This window comes from Mytilus edulis, chromosome 1, assembly GCF_963676685.1.
Source record: "Mytilus edulis chromosome 1, xbMytEdul2.2, whole genome shotgun sequence".
NCBI lineage: Eukaryota > Metazoa > Mollusca > Bivalvia > Mytilida > Mytilidae > Mytilus > Mytilus edulis.
The window spans coordinates 122,007,044-122,028,616 of NC_092344.1; the positions used below are offsets into that span (position 1 = coordinate 122,007,044).

The window sequence follows — 21,573 nt, forward strand, 5'->3', positions numbered from 1 at the left end:
TTGCAGGAATGGATACCAATCCTTATTTTATGTAAACCTGTTGTGTGTTCGCTGTATACCATGTTACCTAAGTTCAATATCGTAGCAGCTACATAGCGGCTACGTATCTGCTATTATAAGTTATATGGTTCGCTACTGACCCCCTACGGACCCATAGAGGGTAGGTAAAATCCATAGGGGGTGAGGCCGGAGGATTTAATTCACTCTCTATGGATCCGTAGGGGTCAGTAGTAAACCGTATAACGAATGTATCGCACGCTGGACTTTTTCTGCTGCGTTTTGTTGAAAAATAACCAAAGAAACACAACAAGATTAATAGATGACGTCACCATTACCACATCACGAACCCCCTATGAAATTTACTAACCCCCTACGGTCTCATAGGGGGTCACTACATGTACGTGACGGCGTTTAACCAATCAAAACGTGATAATTTACCCGTAGTGCGATAACAATATCTATGTAGCAGCTAGTCTATAGCTACACGTTCAATAGTCAAAATCTACGTAGCACTACGTAGTAGCTACGATATTGAATGCGGCCCTGGGTTGTGTTTAATATCGTAGCGGCTTCATATGGCTACGTAGATTTATGACTATTAAATGTGTAGCTAGCCTAGCTGCTACATAGATATTGATAGTTCAGTAGACAAACATCTACGTAGCACTACGATGTTGAACGCAACCCTGCTTTAACAAACACTAGGACACATTCTTGATCGAATCATACATACCCTGCTGCCTGATTTCAAAACCAATACGACAAAACCTTGTGCGATGTATACCATGTTGCCGGATTTCTAAACACATAGAGGACGTGTAGTTTGAGAAGTGTCAAAAATTGTAAGTAAGAAGGAAGCGTTACGTAAATTTATTGTGAAGATGTTTTTCTTTTTCCAATATCAGGATAAAGATCGATTATTGATGGGTTGTATTTGTCAAAGGTCCAGTGACAAATATTTTAGGCATGATTATTTCACATGTATATCTTTGAAAAGTGTTTATTAAGCAGCATTATTTCTTTTTGTACATCTCTGCAGACAATGATTTGTTTCACGTTCATGGAATCATTTTCAAATTAAGGATTAAATTTACTAGTTTGACTAGTATTATGGTAGGCCAAGGACGGGATTGGGAAGTACAATATTACAAAACAAATCAGTTAACAGAATTACACTACAGTAGTACAGACTCGGGGATAATTATCTACTAGCAGCGGTACTGACTCGGGGATATTTGTCTACTAACAGCAGTACTGACTCGGGGATAATTTTTTACAAGCAGCGGTACTGACTAAAGTATTATTATCTACTAGCAGCGGTAATAACTCGGGGATATTTATCTACTAATAGCAGTACTGATTTGGGGATACTTATCTTCAAGCAGCGGTACTGACTAAAGTATAATTATCTACTAGCAGCGGTACTGCTTCGGGGATAATTATCTACTAAAAGCGGTACTGACTGAAGGATTATTATCTACTAACAGTAGTACTGACTCGGGGATAGTTACCTACAAGCAGCGGTACTGACTCGGGGATAATTATCTTCTAGCTGCGATACTGACTCGGGGATAATTATCTTCCAGCAGCGGTACTGACTCGGGGATAAATATCTTCTAGTAGCAGCACTGACTCGGGGATAATTATCTACTAACAGCAGTAAAAACCCGGGGATCATAATCTACAAGCAGCGATACTGACTCGGGGATAATTATCTTCTAGCTGCGATACTGACTCGGGGATAATTATCTTCCAGCAGCGGTACTGACTCGGGGATAAATATCTTCTAGTAGCAGCACTGACTCGGGGATAATTATCTACTAACAGCAGTAAAAACCCGGGGATCATAATCTACAAGCAGCGATACTGACTCGGGGATATTTATGTTCTAGCTGAGGTACTCACTCGGGGATAATTATCTGCAGTACTTACTCTCGGATTCTTATCTACAAACAGCGGTACTGACTCGGGGATTATTATCTTGTAGTAGGAGTACCGACTCGAGGATAATTATCTTTTAGTAGCGGTAGTGACTCGGGAATAATTATCTACTAACAGCAGTACTGACCCGATGATATTTATCTACTAATAGCAGTACTGATTCGGGGATACTTATCTTCTAGCTGAGGTACTTATTCGGGGATAATTATCTACTAGCAACGGTACTGACTAAAGGATATTATCTACTAGCAGCGGTACTGACTCTATCATAATCATCTACTAAAAGCGGTACTGATTCGGGAACATTTATCTACTAAGAGGAGAACTGACTCGGGGATACTTATCTACAAGCGCTGGTACTGACTCCGGGATAATTATCTACTAACAGCGGTACTGATTCGGGGATAATCATCTTCTACCTAATAGCGGTACTGACTCCGGGATAATTATCTACTAGCAGCGGTACTGATTGGGGATAATTATCTTCTAGTAGCGGTACTGAATTATGAGAAAAATTATATGGTATTCTGTTAGAACAATGAATTTGCCTTCTTCACTGTGTATTTCAGGCATTTGAATCAGGTTTGTTTGGGAGATAAGTTGTTAACTATTTTGATTAGTTCAATAACATATTTTGTTTATTAAGTTGTAAAAGCTAGAAATTAAATTCGATATACAGATGCCGTACATCGAATGCTAATTACTTTCATTCAATAAAAATCATACGTAAATAATACACATTTTTAAGTCTTTAATGTAATTGGACATTGACATACGCAATTATAGTAATTTTAAAGCAATACGCACAAAAGAAAAACAATTTTATGATATGTTTAAGATCTAAATTTTGTAAGATTAATCTCATATGTAATGCTTGGCTCGTTTGATTTCAAATTTGAAACTACATGTTATCATATTGGGTTAGTATGAATGCTTTTATAGCAATTACACGGTTTTGTGTTTCTGAAGTAATTTATTTTACAGAGTATTAATTGAGCATATTTCATATCTAATGTCAGAAGCATCCTCGATTTACATAATCTCGACTCCTTGTTTTAATAAGTCAATATGCTGACAGTTTGAATACTTCTTTAAGTTAAGTATCACTTATCGTAGGGTTCTGTGAAGATACTCGGCTATAACATTTCTGTAATTTACCAAACCATCTTATTTACTCAGTTGATGAACATGCATTTATTATAATTATTCGAAACAGATGTAATTTGTTAATTAAATTCAAGTGAAATATGTTTGGTTGATTGATATATATGACGATTAGTGTGTGGGTATTTCAAGAAGGGAGTTAATCAATACGTAACATCATTCATAATGAACGGCACGAATGATACCACGGATTGTCATCACTTTGATCTTCTATGTTTGGACAGACATAATAAAACGGACCAGGCATACACAATTCTTATGAAATATATTTTCCCAAATTTGTATGAATGGATTTATATTGCCTTATTTAGTATAGTTTTTATATTTGGTTTAATTGGTAACATTTTAGTATTTTACGCTGTATGGAGTAATGTTCATCTACGGAATACGACAAACTTTTTCTTGGTTAATTTGTCCATAGCCGATTTCTTGGTTCTACTTGTATGCTTGCCACCAACCGTTATACATGACATTGCCCAGACATGGTTCCTTGGAGATACAATGTGTAAGATCATTACATATTTACAGGTAAGACTTATAATATCTCTCTCTCTCTCTCTTAACAGGTAAGTAGCTGTTGTGTTAAAACAAGTAATATCTTTCTGTGCAAGAAAGAAAGGGACATATCATTGGGGAAACACCTTTAACTGAATAAATATTACTTTGCTACTACCGATTTAATTTAAAAATCTCTACTTTTCGTTCTTAACGTATGGATTTAATTCTACAGTTTTTTTTACAACAGATTTCAACACAAAAGAGTAAATAAATTTCTTTTCACAACCTGTCTTTATTACGGTCTATACAATTGTATATATTTCTTTAGTAATGGACTGTATTTTTACAACAATGATAACTTGTACAAATCTTATTATAGGAATAGAAACGATCGTTAGGAGGATCAAACGTTTGCATATTATAAAAATCCTTATATAAAGAAATATACTTAGTCTAGTGTTAGGTTCACAAAACACATTCGAATTTAATCCCAATTGAGTCTTTTCTTACATATGACCCATGTAATTACGTTTACCTTGCTGATATTTTATGCCCATGAATTTTGCTGAATAAGTTCGACAGTGATTCGTATATTTTGAAAAGTTTAAATTGGTTCAACTGTTTACAAACATATTTAATCAAGCCGAATGGGTTCAACAGTCACACAATTCTTTTATGATATTAAATGTTGTAAGAATACAATTAGAATGTTTTCGTCTTGCTTAAATATACAGAGGGAAAAGTTATATCGGTTCTACTGCTACCCATACATTTTGGAAATCTGAATTGGTTTGACTGTTACAGGTATATTTGGAAACGCATGAAAAGTTTACAACTCTTCATGCGTAATTTTTTTTACCACGTATATATAATACGCATTTTCGCACATTTTTAATTAGAACTTTAAAGACTTGTTAAGGACTGTCACTTTTTCTTTCAAGGGTTCCACGTTAATGGTTGTTATATAAACAATCATTGGTTGCTAGCACGATGTTAGAAATAGTTTATTATCAGTGAAGCCAGTTTCTCCAGTGCATTTAAAAACGGGTTGAATTCAGAGATTTGGAATTGAAACAAATTCTATAAGAATTTACAAAGAAACTCATTATAGATACCAGTATTTTTTAGTATATACGCCAGACGCGCATTTCGTCTACAAAAGACTCATCAGTGTCGCCCGAATCCAAAAAAGTTAAAAAGGCCAAATAAAGTACAAAGGTGAAGAGCATTGGGAACCAAAATTCCTAAAAGTTTTGCCAAATACAGCTAAGGTGATCTATGCCTGAGGTAGAAAAGCCTTAGTATTTCAAAAAATTCAAAAATTTGTAAATAGTAAATTTATAAACATAACCATATCAATGACAACTCATGTCAGCACAAAAAGTGCTGACTACTGGGCTTGTGATACCCTCAGGGAAATAAATCTCCACCAGCAGTGGCATCGACCCAGTGGTTGTAAATAAACTACACTCTCTTCCTTCTGGGTCACCTTCCCTTTATATATTGGTATTGTATATAAAAGTGGACATCTTCCATTATCAATTTTATCTTATAATATTGCAAATAAGACCTCTATATGGCAAAGATATGATAAATGACAAGTCACTATACAGGTACAGGTTACATAATTTAACATACTTTTAAATGTATTCACTGCCGACTTTATCTATTCTTTAAAGTTATATATGTATCATTTTCCCATGACGCAACAAAAAAGGAAAAAAACTTCCTAGAAATAGATATGTTTCACAATGAAATAAGATTTTGTTCATTTGACCTTACCCTATTTGATTTTCTAGTTATAACAATACTATGAGTATCCATTTACTGAAAGAGAAGTATGTGCATATTCACTGACATGCTTATAATTCATAACAGTAGACAATTTTTCTTCGACACATTTTAAAAAAAACGCATGTTTTTGTCAAAAAGCTGTTGGACCAAATCGGTTTTATTTTTTAAAAACGAATATCCTGTGTACCAATGTATGCTATATTTTTTTTCTATAACATATTTAGTGAATAAACACAATTACTAACAAACATGTATCTTTTCTGATGTAATAAGATATTTATATGAAATGCTTCATTAATGCATGATTTTCTACCACAAATGTTTAAATTCTTATCAGGAAGAAATTCATCTTGCATGATTTTATATTTTTCTTTGATTTTTTTTTAATACCAACATTTGAGTTTAATTACAAATTTCAACTTCAAACACTTACACAAAATGAAAAGGTTGTGTTTGTTATGTGAAGCCATACTAATTGTCGCATCAAATAAATGACTGTATGTGTTATGTGAAGCCAATTAATTGTCGCATCGAATGAATTACTGTATTAGTTATGTGAAGCCAATTGATCATTGCATCGAATGAATGCCTGTATATGTTAGGTGAAGCCAATTGATAATCGCATCGAATGAATGACTGAATTTGGTAGGTGACGCCATAAATCGTCAAATAAACGATAATATAGATTTGGATATCATATAATAATCACATTTGATTATGTTTGAATGCTTTTAAGTTTCGAAAACAAGTGCAACTGTTTTAATGTCTTGTTTTATTTAAAATCAAGGTAATGACCGCTCTTGATGGCCATATATTTTTTCTCAGGCGAAAAGAATGACCATTTCTATAAAGTTGAGTGGTCACACATTCAATTGGTAATCAAACACTACAAACCATTAAAAGTCTGAAATGGCCTATATCTGTACTCGACTGTACTGATTTTTACTCGACCAGTCTGAATTCGTCTGAGATTTACTGGATAATACTCGACTGTAGTCTGAACCATACTTAACAGTCTGAATGTGTACTTGACCAGTACTTAACCATTTTATACTAGTCTGAACCGTACTCGACCTAGTCTGAACCGTACTCGACCTAGTCTGAACCGTACTGGACCTAGTCTGAACCATACTCGACCTAGTCTGAACCATACTCGACCAAGTCTTAACCATACTCGACCTAGTCTGAACCATACTCGACCAAGTCTTAACCAACCTAGACCTATTCTTTGTATCTATCAACTGAATTTTATCAATTTAGGATTTTTTTTAAATAAAAATGAAATTTGAACAACAAATTGAAATTAAAAATGTATTCAATACAGTATTGAAATTAAAATTTCACAATAATCAATCATAATATAACGTCAACACAATATTAATCAACACTTACGTAAAAATATATATCAACTTTTAAAATATAAATAAAACAAGCTGATCACATAATCCAAGGATGTGTATAGTATCCTTGCATAATCTAAAAAAAATGAATTGTGACTAACAAATGACTAATATTTTTTAATATTTATTCAAAATTTTATGAATACTTCGGAAGTATTTTATGGTAACTGGACTATTTTCACCATTAACTTAAACCTAGTAAAGATTTAGTTGAGTTGAATTAATAATGCAGTGAATGTTTTTTTTTTATTAATATATATATAAAATAGTATATAAAACAACTTAAAAAATTAAAAAAAATGAGAGCTTAATTGTTTTGTTTTATTAAACCAAGAATTTAATGTAATCATGATAATAGAATTTCCATAGCAATCCTTGATAACCTTTTTAAAAAAAGAAATGTATTCCAAAGTAACAGTAAAAATTTATTTCAATTAATTTAAGTAATTTTTTTTGTCAAATTAACATGGCATACAGAAAGCACTTTAATATGTTCTAATTACCTCAATACATGTGTGTTTTACAGGTAAAAAGAAAGCCCTATTTTCTTAAATTCGTGTATTACTTATCTAGTACATACATGTATATTTGAAAGGCCTTGTTTTTTAACTTAAACAGGATGTTGCAATTTTGAATCAATGTTATTTAGAATTTAATACCTCTGACCAGGTGTGATCTTATTTATGAGTTTGCCACAAGCAGAGGTTATTCTTTATATTTCACCACTAATCAGAAAAACAATTTTATTTATTTATTTAATATTATCCCTTTTTGATATAAGTTTTATATAATATATTTTTTTTCATCCTAAATATAATCATAGATATATTTCTAATATAAGGTTAAATTTTTTTATAAATTTTGTTGGCTGTTGTTATATATGTCATTAAATAGAAATTTATTTTAACAGTTAAAAAAGTAGAGTTTTTTGGTCTAGTAGGGTTCAGACTGGTCGAGTACTGTTCAGACCTTTGGTTAAGTATGGTTCAGACTGGAAAAATAGGTCGAGTACAAGTCGAGAATGGGTTAAGACTGTTTCAGATTGGTCGAGTAATAGTACAGACTATTTTCAACGGCAAAGATAAGGGTCAAGTACGATTCAGTACAGTCAAGTACGGTTCAGACTGGAGTCGAGTAATGTCAAGTAAAAGTCAGACCAATTCAGACTGGTCGAGTAAAAATCAGTACAGTCGAGTACAGATATAGGCCATTTCAGACTTTAATGGTTTGTAGTGAAAGTATTATACGTTTATTTCACGTGTATTTCTCTCTATTTGTTTTATTTAGTTTATGTCCTATACTTTTAAAGTGCAGGTTAGCTTGGTAACAGCGTTCAGTAGAATACATTTATAGATATCTAGTGGTTTTTCTGAAGTACGTCTATCTTTGAATTCAGACAGAAGTTGGTTAAACTTGTGATTTGATGTCTTCGAAGTCATTGGAAATTTGAAAAGTCTTAATTGCAAAGTTTTGCTATTAGGTTTCAAGATTCTTGTCAAAAGAATGTTTGATAAAAGTCCAGTTCACATTGCCTTCATCTTAAAATGATGAAAACTTTGAATTATCTTCATTAAGAAGTAAGACTTCCAAGTCATGTAGAGATAACCAAATCAATTCAACAATTAATGTATTATTACATTAAATGTCATTTGAAATATTGATTCCGATGGGAGTTAGAACGCATCTGATTCTAACCACAATGATAATTATGTAACAACATTTTCTTGTTACTTGCACTGCTTGTTAATGTCAGCTATGGTTGTCTGTCTCAGCATGATAAACGTTTTGATAACATTATATCCTTGAAAACTATAAATATTTAAAAAGTAAAATCACAAAAAAAACTGAAATCCGAGGAAAATTCTAAACGGAAAGTCCCTAATCAAATGGCAAAATTAAATGACAAAACACATCAAACGAATGGGCAACAACTGCCATATTCCTGACTTGGTACAGGCATTTTCAAATGTAGAAATATATTGTTTCTATTTAGAGATTCGTGCCTCCTTCTCTTAGGCCTGTATAAAGCAAGTTTTATTATAGCTTATTACGGAACTGAAAGTAGAGAAGATGCTGTCGGAATTCCAACATCATTTTTTTTCTGTTTGATAACCTTCATGGATTTGCTGGAAAAGTAATGTCTATAATGCCCTCTGATTACTTTCAAAAGTTACAAGCGAGAGGTTTAGGTAACTCTAGAACCATGTTTAATCCACCATTTTTTTCGGTCGCATAATAATATTGCTGCTTGGACCAGCTTGCAGTTTGAATCTGAACCACATAACTTTTTTTAATGTTCAGTTACGCGTCTGGCGTATATACAAAATTTAGTCCTGGTATCTTTGATGAGTTTATTTACGACAATAAAAGAATTAGAAAATGAACTGAAAGCCACTACCATTTATATGTACATGTTTTATTGCAATAGGGGGTGTAACCAAGCTTGAGTCATAACTAGACCCTAAACATGCTTACATATAAATATGTAATATAGAAACGGCATCAACAAGTACATATATTGTAAAACTGTACTTCAAGGAATAAATGAACTTTTTTTAAACGTAATAATAAAGTTTTTAAATTGTTAGCTTCCTTGTCATATAATGGATTTGTTCGAACTTTGAAGACTTTTAAAATGTTTTCATAAAGTTTAAATAAATTTTCCTTCAGATTCAAAGACAGCAATGAGAGTATTTTGTTCTGAGATTGCAAGACCGATACGAGGAAGAATCTGATTTAACTCAAGTGTCAATCAATCAGCTAATGATGAATACAGCTTTAATACAATAAAATGTTGACAAATCCTTAGTGTTGATTATTGTATACCTCTACTTATACTAGGAAACAATTAACTAGAAAATACTCTCATGTTCATTACACGCTACTCAAAGTACATTCCTATCATTGGTATTACAAGTTAATTTCTGTAAACCCGAGAAAAGTCAACAGCTATATCCTGTCATTTGGTCTAACAAAGTTCAAAAGTGATAGAAAATAAATAGAAGAAGCCTGAGAAAAATAATGATACATTGGCAGCAACTGTTCAATTTGTCCGCCATATTTGATACCAGACATACGGTCTAATTGATTTAAAAAGTAAAAACACAAAAATACTGAACTCCGAGGAAAATTCAAAAATGAAAATCAAAAATCAAAAGGCAAAATCAAAAGTCCAAATACATCAAACGAATTGATAACAACTGTCATATTCCTGACTTGGTACAGGCATTTTCTAATGTAGAAAATGGTGGATTGAACCTGGTTTTATAGCTAGCTTGATTTAAGTGTGCTCGTTTTTTCACTAGTACCTTAAGTTATCTCATTATTTAATACAGCATCATATACTACGAAAATAAAACCAGCAGATCATATGAACATTATTAAAGATAAAAAAAATATGAAAAAGAGACATAAAATTTCTTGAAAACTTGTTGTTTTTCAATAACTTGTAATCCGAAGAAACACGTATACCAGACAATATTAGCGAAGTCTTATCAATATTTCATTATCGTAATGTTAAAGGGCAGAATCTATCCTGTTCATGTCTTTTTGTCTTATTGTTTACGATATCATAACTGTACATATGTACTTTTAGGCTGTAAAAAGATGATGCAGTATTTTTAACAAGATTATACTTACTTAATCATGGCTCTAAACAGTCGTTTTTAAAGTAGTTACATGATAAGTAATAATTTAAAACAATTTTGTTCCTTAAACTAATGTTAGATTATATCTTGCGAACACTTAAAACGTTTATTTAGGAAAGTTTTGAAACTACACATACATTGTAGATTGTTAGTTGTGAGAAAGACTTTTAGTTTGATGCAACAAAACAATATTAGTTCATGGTATACTTCATATAGTTCGAGGCTAAAATGTTTTATATGATTAACTCGGTCCAATAAAGGGTCGAATTAAAAAATATTTGAATTCTTTCAGATGTTTGTAGAAGTGTTTACAATATATGCATAACAGGTAGCTATATAGTATAAAAGGGTATTTCCGATATTCTAAGTTTAATAAATCAATAAACAGTAAAAATTTCCATTTTGTATTATGGTAATAAAAGAGAACAATTACCCCATAAAGACATTTAAATTATCATTTTGTAAAAGCTATCGTGTCCTATTATGTCATTAATCGCCCTCTTTTGTTACATAAGTCATCATTATTCGTTTTACAGCGAATTCTTGGAAAATGTGTTAACTTTTCACAATCATTGATGCATTAAAAAAACACGATCAGTGACCTACAATTGTACAATTTTTTATTTATAGTTGGAAATAGTAATATATAGAGTTATATTTTGGAAATGTATCAAAACGTTCGTGTTGTATTTGGTTTACACCCAATATGTACCATAAGAGTTTATATAATACATACCCATACACCAATTTTTCTCTATTTATACAAAATGGCAAAATGTACGCATAAAAACATTGAAAAAATGGTGAAAACAGTTCGTACTGTAGTCACTAGTACACCCAATTGGGAGTATCTTGGTTTTATTTGAAAATCTGTAAAATTACAAGTTCGAGAAATGAAAAATGAAAACAGAACAGTTAACCCTATACCCCCCCCCCCCAAAAAAAAAGAAACACATCATTACATGGAACTATTTTTATTTAAAAATCTATTGAATTGACAACGCCATGGCTAATAAAGAAATAGACAAACAGACAAATATTTTCTATGTCAGGCGACCATTTTTCATTTTCTATTTCTTTCATTTCTGAGATGTTTTCCCATTTTTTACTTACTTATAATTTCTACTATAATTATTTCTTATTTTGCAGTTGATGCAGTTAGCTATATATAGAATAACGATGTTCTAAAATATATTCTGTTTGTAATTTCTTTTAATTTCCTCATTTACTTTAACAACATTCAGCTGCTGAATTATCATAGAAAATGTTTTGTTATCAACAATGTTTACAGTCTGCCAATTCTGTTTGTACTACGTTTACGACCTGCACATACATAATAGTTTTCTTTTAATTGATTGGCGGTAGTGTATCGTGTTTTTATTAACATCTAGGCAGAGCTCCTCCTGAAGTGTTTAGCAATTTAAAATTCAAAACTGTAATTTTGAATATAGTTCAGTATTTTACCAAATACAGCATAAAAAAAAACACACGCCCCTTTTACTTCATCATACAGCGTATATATAGCCCAACTCGCTTTCAATGCCCGTGTGTGAAGTAATGTCATAATTTGATCGAGCGTTATCAATGCGTCACTGGTTAACTATTTTAAAAGGGATTTCGTTACAAACTTTTAATAAATTCTTTCATAGATACAAAGATTTGATTGTACATTTGGCTGTACCTGTAGCAAACTGTGTAAATTCATCGAACCTTCAAAAAAAGTTATAAGTAAAGCTTATCTTACCAATGTTGTAATTAGATGGTTGAATGTAGTTACGTTTCGAACAACGGTATAATACTGTTGCCTTTATTTACATTGGCACACATATCGATTCTGTCCTCAGGAAATTTAAACATTGTATTCTTTTTAAGCGGGATGGATATACACATCCACGTTCATTTTGTTTTCTATAAAGAAGTTAACTCCTAACTATCCTACTGCCTGTCGAAACATTTATTTTTGGAATTTGTACAACTCGTTTCTCTTTGACCGTTCATGACGTTGAAATATTTAATTTCTAGTTACACGTTTTTTATATATATAATCCCGTAGGTTTCCCCGTTTCAATGGTTTAGTAATATTGGGGGCCTTTTATAACTTGCTGTTCGGTGTGAGCCAAAGCTACGTATTGAAGACCGTACTTTGACCTATAATGGATTACTTAATCAAATTGTGACTTTGTTTGAGAGTTGTCACATTGGTATTCATACCACATGTTCTTATATTTACCCTCTACACTTCCCAAAGGTAAGAAGGTAAAAAAGTAGTTACTTTACTATTTCTTCTCATGCATTTTTTACACGATACATACACACATTATAGTAACACGCATGTAATAACCTTACAGCGTGAAAAACTTACATTTGCCTAACAGCGTGAGATACGCACACTGTCCTATTGGGTGATATTCATATAATTGTAGGGATTTGAATTTATTTATGACTTGGCTTCTTTTTTATATAGTTAATGAATATGTTGAATAATGACACCAGTAGCAATGGTTTTATTCAAATGAATTAAATACTCATGTGTATTATACAATTATAGTTAACAAATTTGCATATTAAAAGTTAAACTGATGCAGACTGCTGGTTTATATCCTTAAATTGGAGATTTAATTTCAGTCAAATTGTGCTAGAACATATTATTTTATCCATACACTTCATAAATTGAACGATTGTGGTTAAATCCTCGAAATAATCATTAACTCTTCACGAAGAATGATATTTAAATCTGACCAGCTCTACTACATTGGTTCATTTGTAAACAAAACTGTATCGATATCCATCAGATTGAAAGCAATAAAAGTAGAATGTTTTTGTAATTACACCACATCAAAGATATAAACTTTCATTCATCTATACAGTGGATGGTGATAAGTTGTCAGATTCAATGTCAATACAATCAAAAGTATTTTTATAACTGACAAGCTTCTGCTGAACACGTTTTTTTATTTTCTTGATCAATTTTAGAAGTCGGTTAATTTGTTACCGCACATTAGTTTTTTTATTTCAGAGATTTGGTTCGGAAGTCCTTGTAGTAACTTATAACATTTGAATAATCACTATTATTATGTTTAAATAGTTTGTCAATTCAGGTACGATTCATTCAGCTATCCGAATGTATAATGTTATTCGTACCAGATTTGTTAAATATACGCTTGGTATTTTTTGATAAGATCAATTGACCATATTTATTTCTAAATAAAAGAAAACAAAACCGTTCATAAAATTACCGACAGTCTGAATATATCCTTGACCCATTTTCAAAAGAATTGCAGTTTACGAGTTGGTTGACCGTTATGGAATAACCATTTCACAAATGATATCGGATATGTTCCTTACGTCGTGACTACAATCCCCTTCCCTTTCAGAAATGTGACCTACCGAATTAGACTACTTACCGGATTCATTATCTGATAAGCAACACGACGGGTGACACATGTGGAGCAGGATCTGCTTGCCCTGCCGGAGCACCTCCGATCACCCCTAGTTTTTGGTGGGGTTCGTGTTGTTTATTCTTTAGTTTTCTATGTTGTGTCATATGTACTATTGTTTGTCTGTTTGTCCTTTTCATTTTTAGCCATGGCATTGTGAGTTTATTTTGATATGAGTTTGACTGTCCCTCTGGTATCTTTCGTCCCTCTTTTACATTGATTAACACAGAAATATTAACATAAATCAGAAATAATTTTAACTATGGATTTGCCAGTTAAACCATAAAAAATGACATGATTTAATGAGTTAGGTTTCGTCTATACAGATACTTTTGCATAGGTACAAATCAAGTACTGGAAAATACAAGTACCTAAATATTACAATAATTTCAAAGTCAAGAAATAGTACTTAATATTACAATTAAATTTCCAGTACTACAGATTTTAAGTACATAAATAGTACCTATGCAAAAGTAGCTGTGTATACAGTCAATAGTTATGTGGTCAAAATTTCGATGACAAACCAATTCAGATTTCTTGTCTAAATTGATTATAAAAAATAACTGAGGGAAATGAACCAACGCCTGGTTGATTGTGTTTTAACGCTAAAACGTCTCCAGTAGGGTTATGAGGAATTCTATACTTCGCAAGTGTTATGATCAGTATCACGAACCGACCTCGAGAGAGAAATATTTAAGCGGTATTAGATCTTATAAAGACTCCAGAATACTCATCTGATCTATAAATTTACCGGTTGTGGCTTACCATTTATTTTACTGAGTCTGGATTTGCAACATCGGGTATGCTTGCAACCAATAGACACATGATAAAAATAACTTTAATATGTGTTATTTCCATGTAAAATAAATACCTTGGTTCTCTAAATCCATAACCGGTCACTAACGTAATCTCAGATAAAATGAGAACCATTATAGCATCTAAAATTAGAATTGAAAATGGATGAGTCCTGATGCTACCATCTTTCTTGTGCATATTAGTTGATTGCATTGGAACACGATCTAAGTTGTTTTTAAAAGCCAACATCGCTGATATCTTTGTTTTATTATTGTATAATATTCTATGGATTTTTTAAATCCTTTCGTGATTTTAATTACCGAAGCCTTAAACTAATGATTGATGACAGATTAAATTTTTGTTCAGATTTTGTTGTTTTATATTTCTTTTTTTTTTAAACATTACAAAACTTTCATATATCCTTTTGAAGTTATATTTTTTTGAATGAGGATAGTTAGTCTGCTTCATTTGGGAATAATTTACCTTAGCTGTATTTGGACATTTTTGTGGTAAGGATGTATAACTACCCTGCCAAGTTCACTCTTTGTATTTTTTTAAATGTATTTCTGGTTTTTTTTTTATTTGATGAATCAAACCCTTTTCTTCTGATTTTGTACTTTATAATTTTCTCTTGTACTCGAGTTAATATACGTATATATTTAATTGCAGGATGAAGAATACTGCAAATATGTATTAATACCTTCTTATCCGTTATTTTTCAGTGTGTCAGTGTGCTAGTATCTGTGGTGACTTTGACTGCTATATCAATTGAACGATACTTAGCTATCTGCCGACCATTGTCATTCCGAGGCTCGAGGTTCCGAACAGCTTTTGCTGTATTGATAATATGGATACTTTCTCTAGTATCTTCGTGTCCATATCTGGTGTTTATGACATCAATTCATGATGATTTAGTTCCTTCATCAATTGTATTACTCACAAGTTGTGTATCGTCCGATTTCAACCAAGAATACATATTCCAGATATTTTTGATGGTAACATTTTTCCTGATTCCATTTCTCATAATGACATATACTTACATTCGCATCGCTTTGTGTTTATGGAGAAGCAGTACATCAGGTTCTGTTGTTTTAGGTAAGTGTGAATACAGAGAAACAATTTATAAAAAATAACAGAATGTGAAAATTAAACAAGTTAATAATCAAAGCGAGTGAGTATAGCTATATATAAGACACAACACGTCAAAATGTACGACAATGATGACATTAGTTAAACGTTGTCAAAATGTACGACAATGATGACATTAGTTTTAAAAACGTTGTCAAAATGTACGACAAAGATTTCATTGGTTAAACGTTGTCAAAACGTACGACAAAGATGACATTGGTGTCACGTTGTCAAAATGTACGACAAAGATGACATTGGTTAAACGTTGTCAAAATGTACGACAAAGATGACATTGGTTAAACGTTGTCAAAACACAAAACAACCTCATAACAAGCTAAGTTTCTTTAGCCGTGTTTGGCACAATGTTTTGAATTTTTGGTCCGAAATGCGCCTCAACTTTATACTTGTTTGGCTTTCTAACTATCTTTATCTGATCATGAGTGTCAATGATGAGTCTTATGTAGACGAATTAACTTATCATAGATAACCAGATTAAAATTTGGTTTTTGCGGAACGCGCGTCTGGCTCACCAAGCCTGGTAACTTCTAACAAAAGGTGTGTCAAAACGAATTAATTTAAAGATGAGGTGTTTTGGAATTCAACCATTCGCTTATACTTTTTTATAGTTACTTTTAAACTTTTTAACTGGAATGGAAGCATATCCTGTACTTCATGGCTTATATTATCTGCAGAAAATGAATTTGAATTTTAGGACATTTTTATCTAAACATAGCTGTACTAAGTCAGGAATATGACAGTTGTTATCTATTTGTGTGATTTGTTACAGCTTTTGATTGGAACTTTGTAATTTCCTTTTAGTTTGTTATGTTTTGTTAATCTACTTTTTACCTCTTCATTGGTCCAAAAAGAGGGTTATATTCTGTCATCTGAAAGTGTAATCTTTCTATCCTAATGTTTGTGATTAACGTTCTAAAAGGATAAAAAGGAATAGTAAAACTATGTATCTTCATTTTTATGTTCCGAATGTGTCATAAATAAAGACACTAAATGAGGTAGTCACATTCTAGCTAGCTAATTGCAAAGTTACCTATTTAACTCTCTTTCATCTTGTTACAGTATTAAAACATTTGACTTTTCTACTCTGTACACTAGTATTCCACATTCCAAACTAAAAGACAAATAGAAAGAGTTGGTATTGCTTTGCTTCGTAAAAAAGAATGGCCAACGTAGATACAAGTATCTTGTCTTAGGGAGGAATACATCCTACTTTGTAAAGGATCACTCTGATTTGAACAAAAAATTCTCTGAAACTGATATTATCAAGATGCTTGATTTCTTGATTGACATCATATTTGTTACGTTCGGAGGTCGTGTTTTTCAACAGACTGTCGGCATTCCAATGGGAACAAACTGTTTCCCTCTACTTGCCGACTTGTTTATTTTTTTTTATGAGGCTGACTTCATGCAGGAACTTCTTAGGAAGAAAGATAAGAAGTTAGCAATATCCTTTAACTCTACTTTTCGCTATATAGATGAAGTTCTTTCCCTAAATAATTCAAAACTTGGTGACTATGTGGAACGCATCTATCCAATCGAGCTAGAGATAAAGGATACTACAGATACAGCTAAGTCGGCCTCATATCTTGACTTATATCTAGAAATTGACAATGAGGGTCGGTTGAAAACAAAACTTTACGACAAAAGAGATGATTTCAGCTTTCCAATTGTGAACTTTCCATTTCTAAGTAGCAACATTCCAGCAGCACCTACATACGGGGTATATATCTCCTAATTGATACGATATTCCCGTGCTTGCATTTCCTATCATGATTTTCTCGATAGAGGGTTGCTGCTCACAAGGAAGCTATTAAACCAAGAGTTCCAAATGGTGAAGTTGAAATCATCCCTTCGTAAATTTTACGGACGCCATCACGAGTTGGTTGACCGTTATGGAATAACCGTCTCACAAATGATATTGGATATGTTCCTTACGTCGTAACTACAGTCCTCTTCCCTTTCATGAATGTGACCTACCGAATTAGACTATTTACCGGATTTCACATAAGCAACACGACGGGTGCCTCATGTGGAGCAGGATCAGCTTACCCTTCCGGAGCACCTGAGATCACCCCTAGTTTTTTGGTGGGGTTCGTGTTGTTTATTCTTTATTTTTCTATGTTGTGTCGTGTGTGCTGTTGTTTGTTTGTCTTTTTCATTTTTAGCCATGGCGTTGTCAGTTTATTTTAGATTTATGAGTTTGACTGTTCCTTTGGTATCTTTCGTCCCTCTTTTCTGATAAAACTCTTAAGGCATTCATTTTATCGAAGAGGGTAGATTCCTTATTGCTGGGGTTATATATAGCATATGTCTTCGCCATCAAAATAAAAGCAATAATACCAGTACCGTTGAATTGTTAGAATCATTTTTCAGTACACCACCCTCAAATTGGCTTCTAAAGCGGAATCAATTTCGATGCAAGAGAAATGGTAGTAGTAATTGGTGATAAACGAGAAAAGGGCAGGATTTTACCCATCGCAATAAATGTATGATTATTGACAAGCTATTGATAAACCAGTTCGACTGCCTAGACCACTGGACCAACGTGACCCGATTTTTATTGGATTAATTTCCTTTACAATTTTGCTAGAATCCTGGTGTTTTTCATTTCAACTTTTTATCTTTAGTACCATCGTTTGAAAGTATTTCTTTAGATAAAACTAATTTTAACCTGTTTTGAAATTTGAAATCAGGAATATCTTTGTAAAGTATTTTAAAAGTCTGGAGAACTTAAATATACGATGTAACGAGAAGTCAGACTTAGATTGTATGTAACAGGTTGAGGAAATCGTATTTCTTAAAACTATGTTCAGGTTGTTGTATCTTTGACACATTCCCCATTTCCATTATCAATTTTATATGTAGTACTATTATGATATATGGTGGAACATTCATTCTCAGACCATTCCTAGAATCAAAGTTAATGTTTGAACAATGTTTTGATTATGTATTCAAGAATCGTTTTTAACGTTTCCTATCTTAAGTAGCGAGAAAAGTGTCTTAACAGTACTCTACAATATTATTTTTATTATCAATTCCACGGAGGCATCCATTCTGCTGTATTTATTAACAAATATGAGCTAGCTACAGATAAATATTTCCGCAACAACAAAAATATTCCATAGAATTTAATAGCTATCAAGAGAAATCTCTTCAATTATAAATTTGATACCATAAAGGGTTTTTGATGTTAAATAAAATTATCAAATAATATCAGTTTTTTGTTTCCAATTTCAGAAGTTTAAAATCAATTAACTTCAAAGATTCGATGTTGGATATTTCTAAACAGATTAAAAAATTCTCCAACAGATGGAGATTGATTGTTTGTATAATTTCCTTTTGTGATAAAGTGAAATATAAGTTGTAATTATAATAGCATAAGATTAGAATTAATATATTGCTTTACTTTTAAATCTCAAACTGACTGCCAAATACAGCGTTTAATGATAACTGCAGTGTGTAAACTCCTCCCCCAAAAACAACAATAATATAAACATTAACATGGATATAAGGAAAATATGAATTTTATATAATGTTGTATAATATCTTAAACATTATTAAGTCACATAGTGTTCAAACAATAAGTGTGAAATACAAATCCATTTATTTGCACTATATTATTCTCGATCATGCATATGTGTGCAGCTCTTCGTTTATACTTGGAATGTGGCTTGTTTGTGGGATTTTGTCACCGTCCGGTCTCTATTTTTAGATACACGCGAATATTATTATACCATAGGCCAACATTCTTTGTATAATAAAAAAAAAAGTGTCTGCTTTTTGGTCGGGTTGTTGTCTCTTATACACATTCTGCATATCATTTCTCAATTTAATTTTCCATATAAACTTACTTAAACACATTCATTGATTATGAAACAATGAAACATACATAGTTTGAACTACGAGATAAAAACTGCGATATTCTTGACTTAATACGAGATATTTTAAGAAACAATTATGGGTTTTGTGGCTTGCCAAGCCACGCGCTTTATGGCAATGATAAATGTACCGCTAAAATTACAGTATTACATGACGAGAAATAGTATAAATAAATGCAAAACACTCAGGTCAGAGAAATACATAAACAAATAATATAATAGTACATTTCGACCAGTTAACCACAGAATAACAACGAATAACTAAAATTAATTAAGGACAGTACACAAAAATAACATAAAAGAATTACGAACTGTGTATCTGTCACACGAATATAAGTAGCAACATTCCAGCAGCACCTGCATACGGGGTATATATCTCCCAATTGATACGATATTCCCGTGAATGCATTTCCTATCATGATTTTCTTGATAGAGGGTTGCTGCTCAAAAAGAAGCTATTAAACCAAGAGTTCCAAATGGTGAATTTGAAATCATCCCTTCGTAAATTTTACGGACGCCATCACTAGTTGGTTGACCGTTATGGAATAACCGTTTCACAAATGATATCGGATATGTTCCTTACGTCGTAACTACAATCCCCTTCCCTTTCATGAATGTGATCTACCGAATTAAAGGATTTAATTTTAGTTAGATTGTATTTCTACCAGATTGCAAAAACAATGTGTCAAATCAAACAATAATGATCATTTGATAAGGCATGCAAAATTTAAAAGTTATTTACATATCTGTAAGAAGTGTGATGTCTGGAAAGGGTAATTGTGTCAAAAATGATAACACCGAATTGATGTTCATAATAAGTTTTATTATCAATTTTTCAATTGTTTTAAAATGTATATACAAATGGTACAAATGAGTAGATTTCAGATCAATATATTTGACAAGTTGAAGTTCCAAAATATCCATTTATGTGGCCGACATGAGCTAGTTCATTGACATTAGAATATAGTCTGATTTGCAGATTTCCAGAGGTTGAATTAGCTTCATTAATTTAAAAACAACATAGAATTTAGTATTCACTTGATATGGAGGATAAAACAAATGAACAGATTGGCTATACACACCTGTCCCTTATGTTATCTTGTTTTTAGCTCTACCTTTTTTTTTAGCTTATTGTTTATGTTACAATCTGGAAAAAATCAGTATTGATGCAATATTCTAAATATATATTTATAAGTACGTCTGAACCAGTGACCACTCTACAACAGATTTATCCATCGGAATTTACCTGATTTGTTATCACATAAGCAACACGACGGGTGCCACATATGGAGCAGGTTATGCTTACCCTTTCGGAGCACCTGAGATCACCCCTAGTTTGTTTGGTTTTTTTTTTTGGGGGGGGGGGGGGGGGGGTTCGTGTTGTTTATTCTTTAGTTTTCTATGTTGTGTCATGTGTGCTGTTTTTTGTTTGTCTCTTTGATTTTTAGCCATGGCGATGTCAGTTTGTTTTAGATTTACGAGTTTGACTGTCCCTTTGGTATCTTTCGTCCCTCTCTTATAGACAATTGTTATGTGTCACAATTGTTACATTCCTCTGTATTCTAATCTTTGATTGTATTGATTGTTCAATGCCCTATTGTTAATATTGCTTTGTATTTCTCTATTATATAGAGGGTACATCATTCCTATCTCTGTTGGTCTTTTAGGGCCTCTGGTTACTTTTGCTTTATATTTCTCTGTTATGTAAAAGGTTCATTATATTATCTCTTATAAAAACATGGTTTATTTTGATCGTGGCGGTTTAGCGATAGACATATTATATTGACAATTGTTTTTGTTTTTGTGTTCTATTCTTTAGCCGTCTTTAGTGCAGTATACAATCCATCTGGCTTTATTCGTCTTGTTCTTGATT

General features: G+C 32.2%; 1 protein-coding gene across 2 annotated transcripts in view; it reads left to right on the plus strand.

Moving 5' to 3' along the window:
* The first annotated feature begins 3,187 nt into the window (after nt 1-3,187).
* Nucleotides 3,188-21,573, plus strand: part of LOC139504829 (orexin receptor type 2-like) — a 52,212-nt gene continuing 33,826 nt past the window's right edge. The window contains exons 1-2 of one of the 2 annotated variants that reach the window (XM_071294767.1): nt 3,188-3,633; nt 15,399-15,771. In XM_071294767.1, coding sequence (XP_071150868.1) covers nt 3,271-3,633; nt 15,399-15,771 — 736 coding nt within the window. In that variant the 5' untranslated portion in view covers nt 3,188-3,270. The remainder of the gene's footprint in view (nt 3,634-15,398; nt 15,772-21,573) is intronic. The other variant, XM_071294766.1, reaches the window with a different exon arrangement.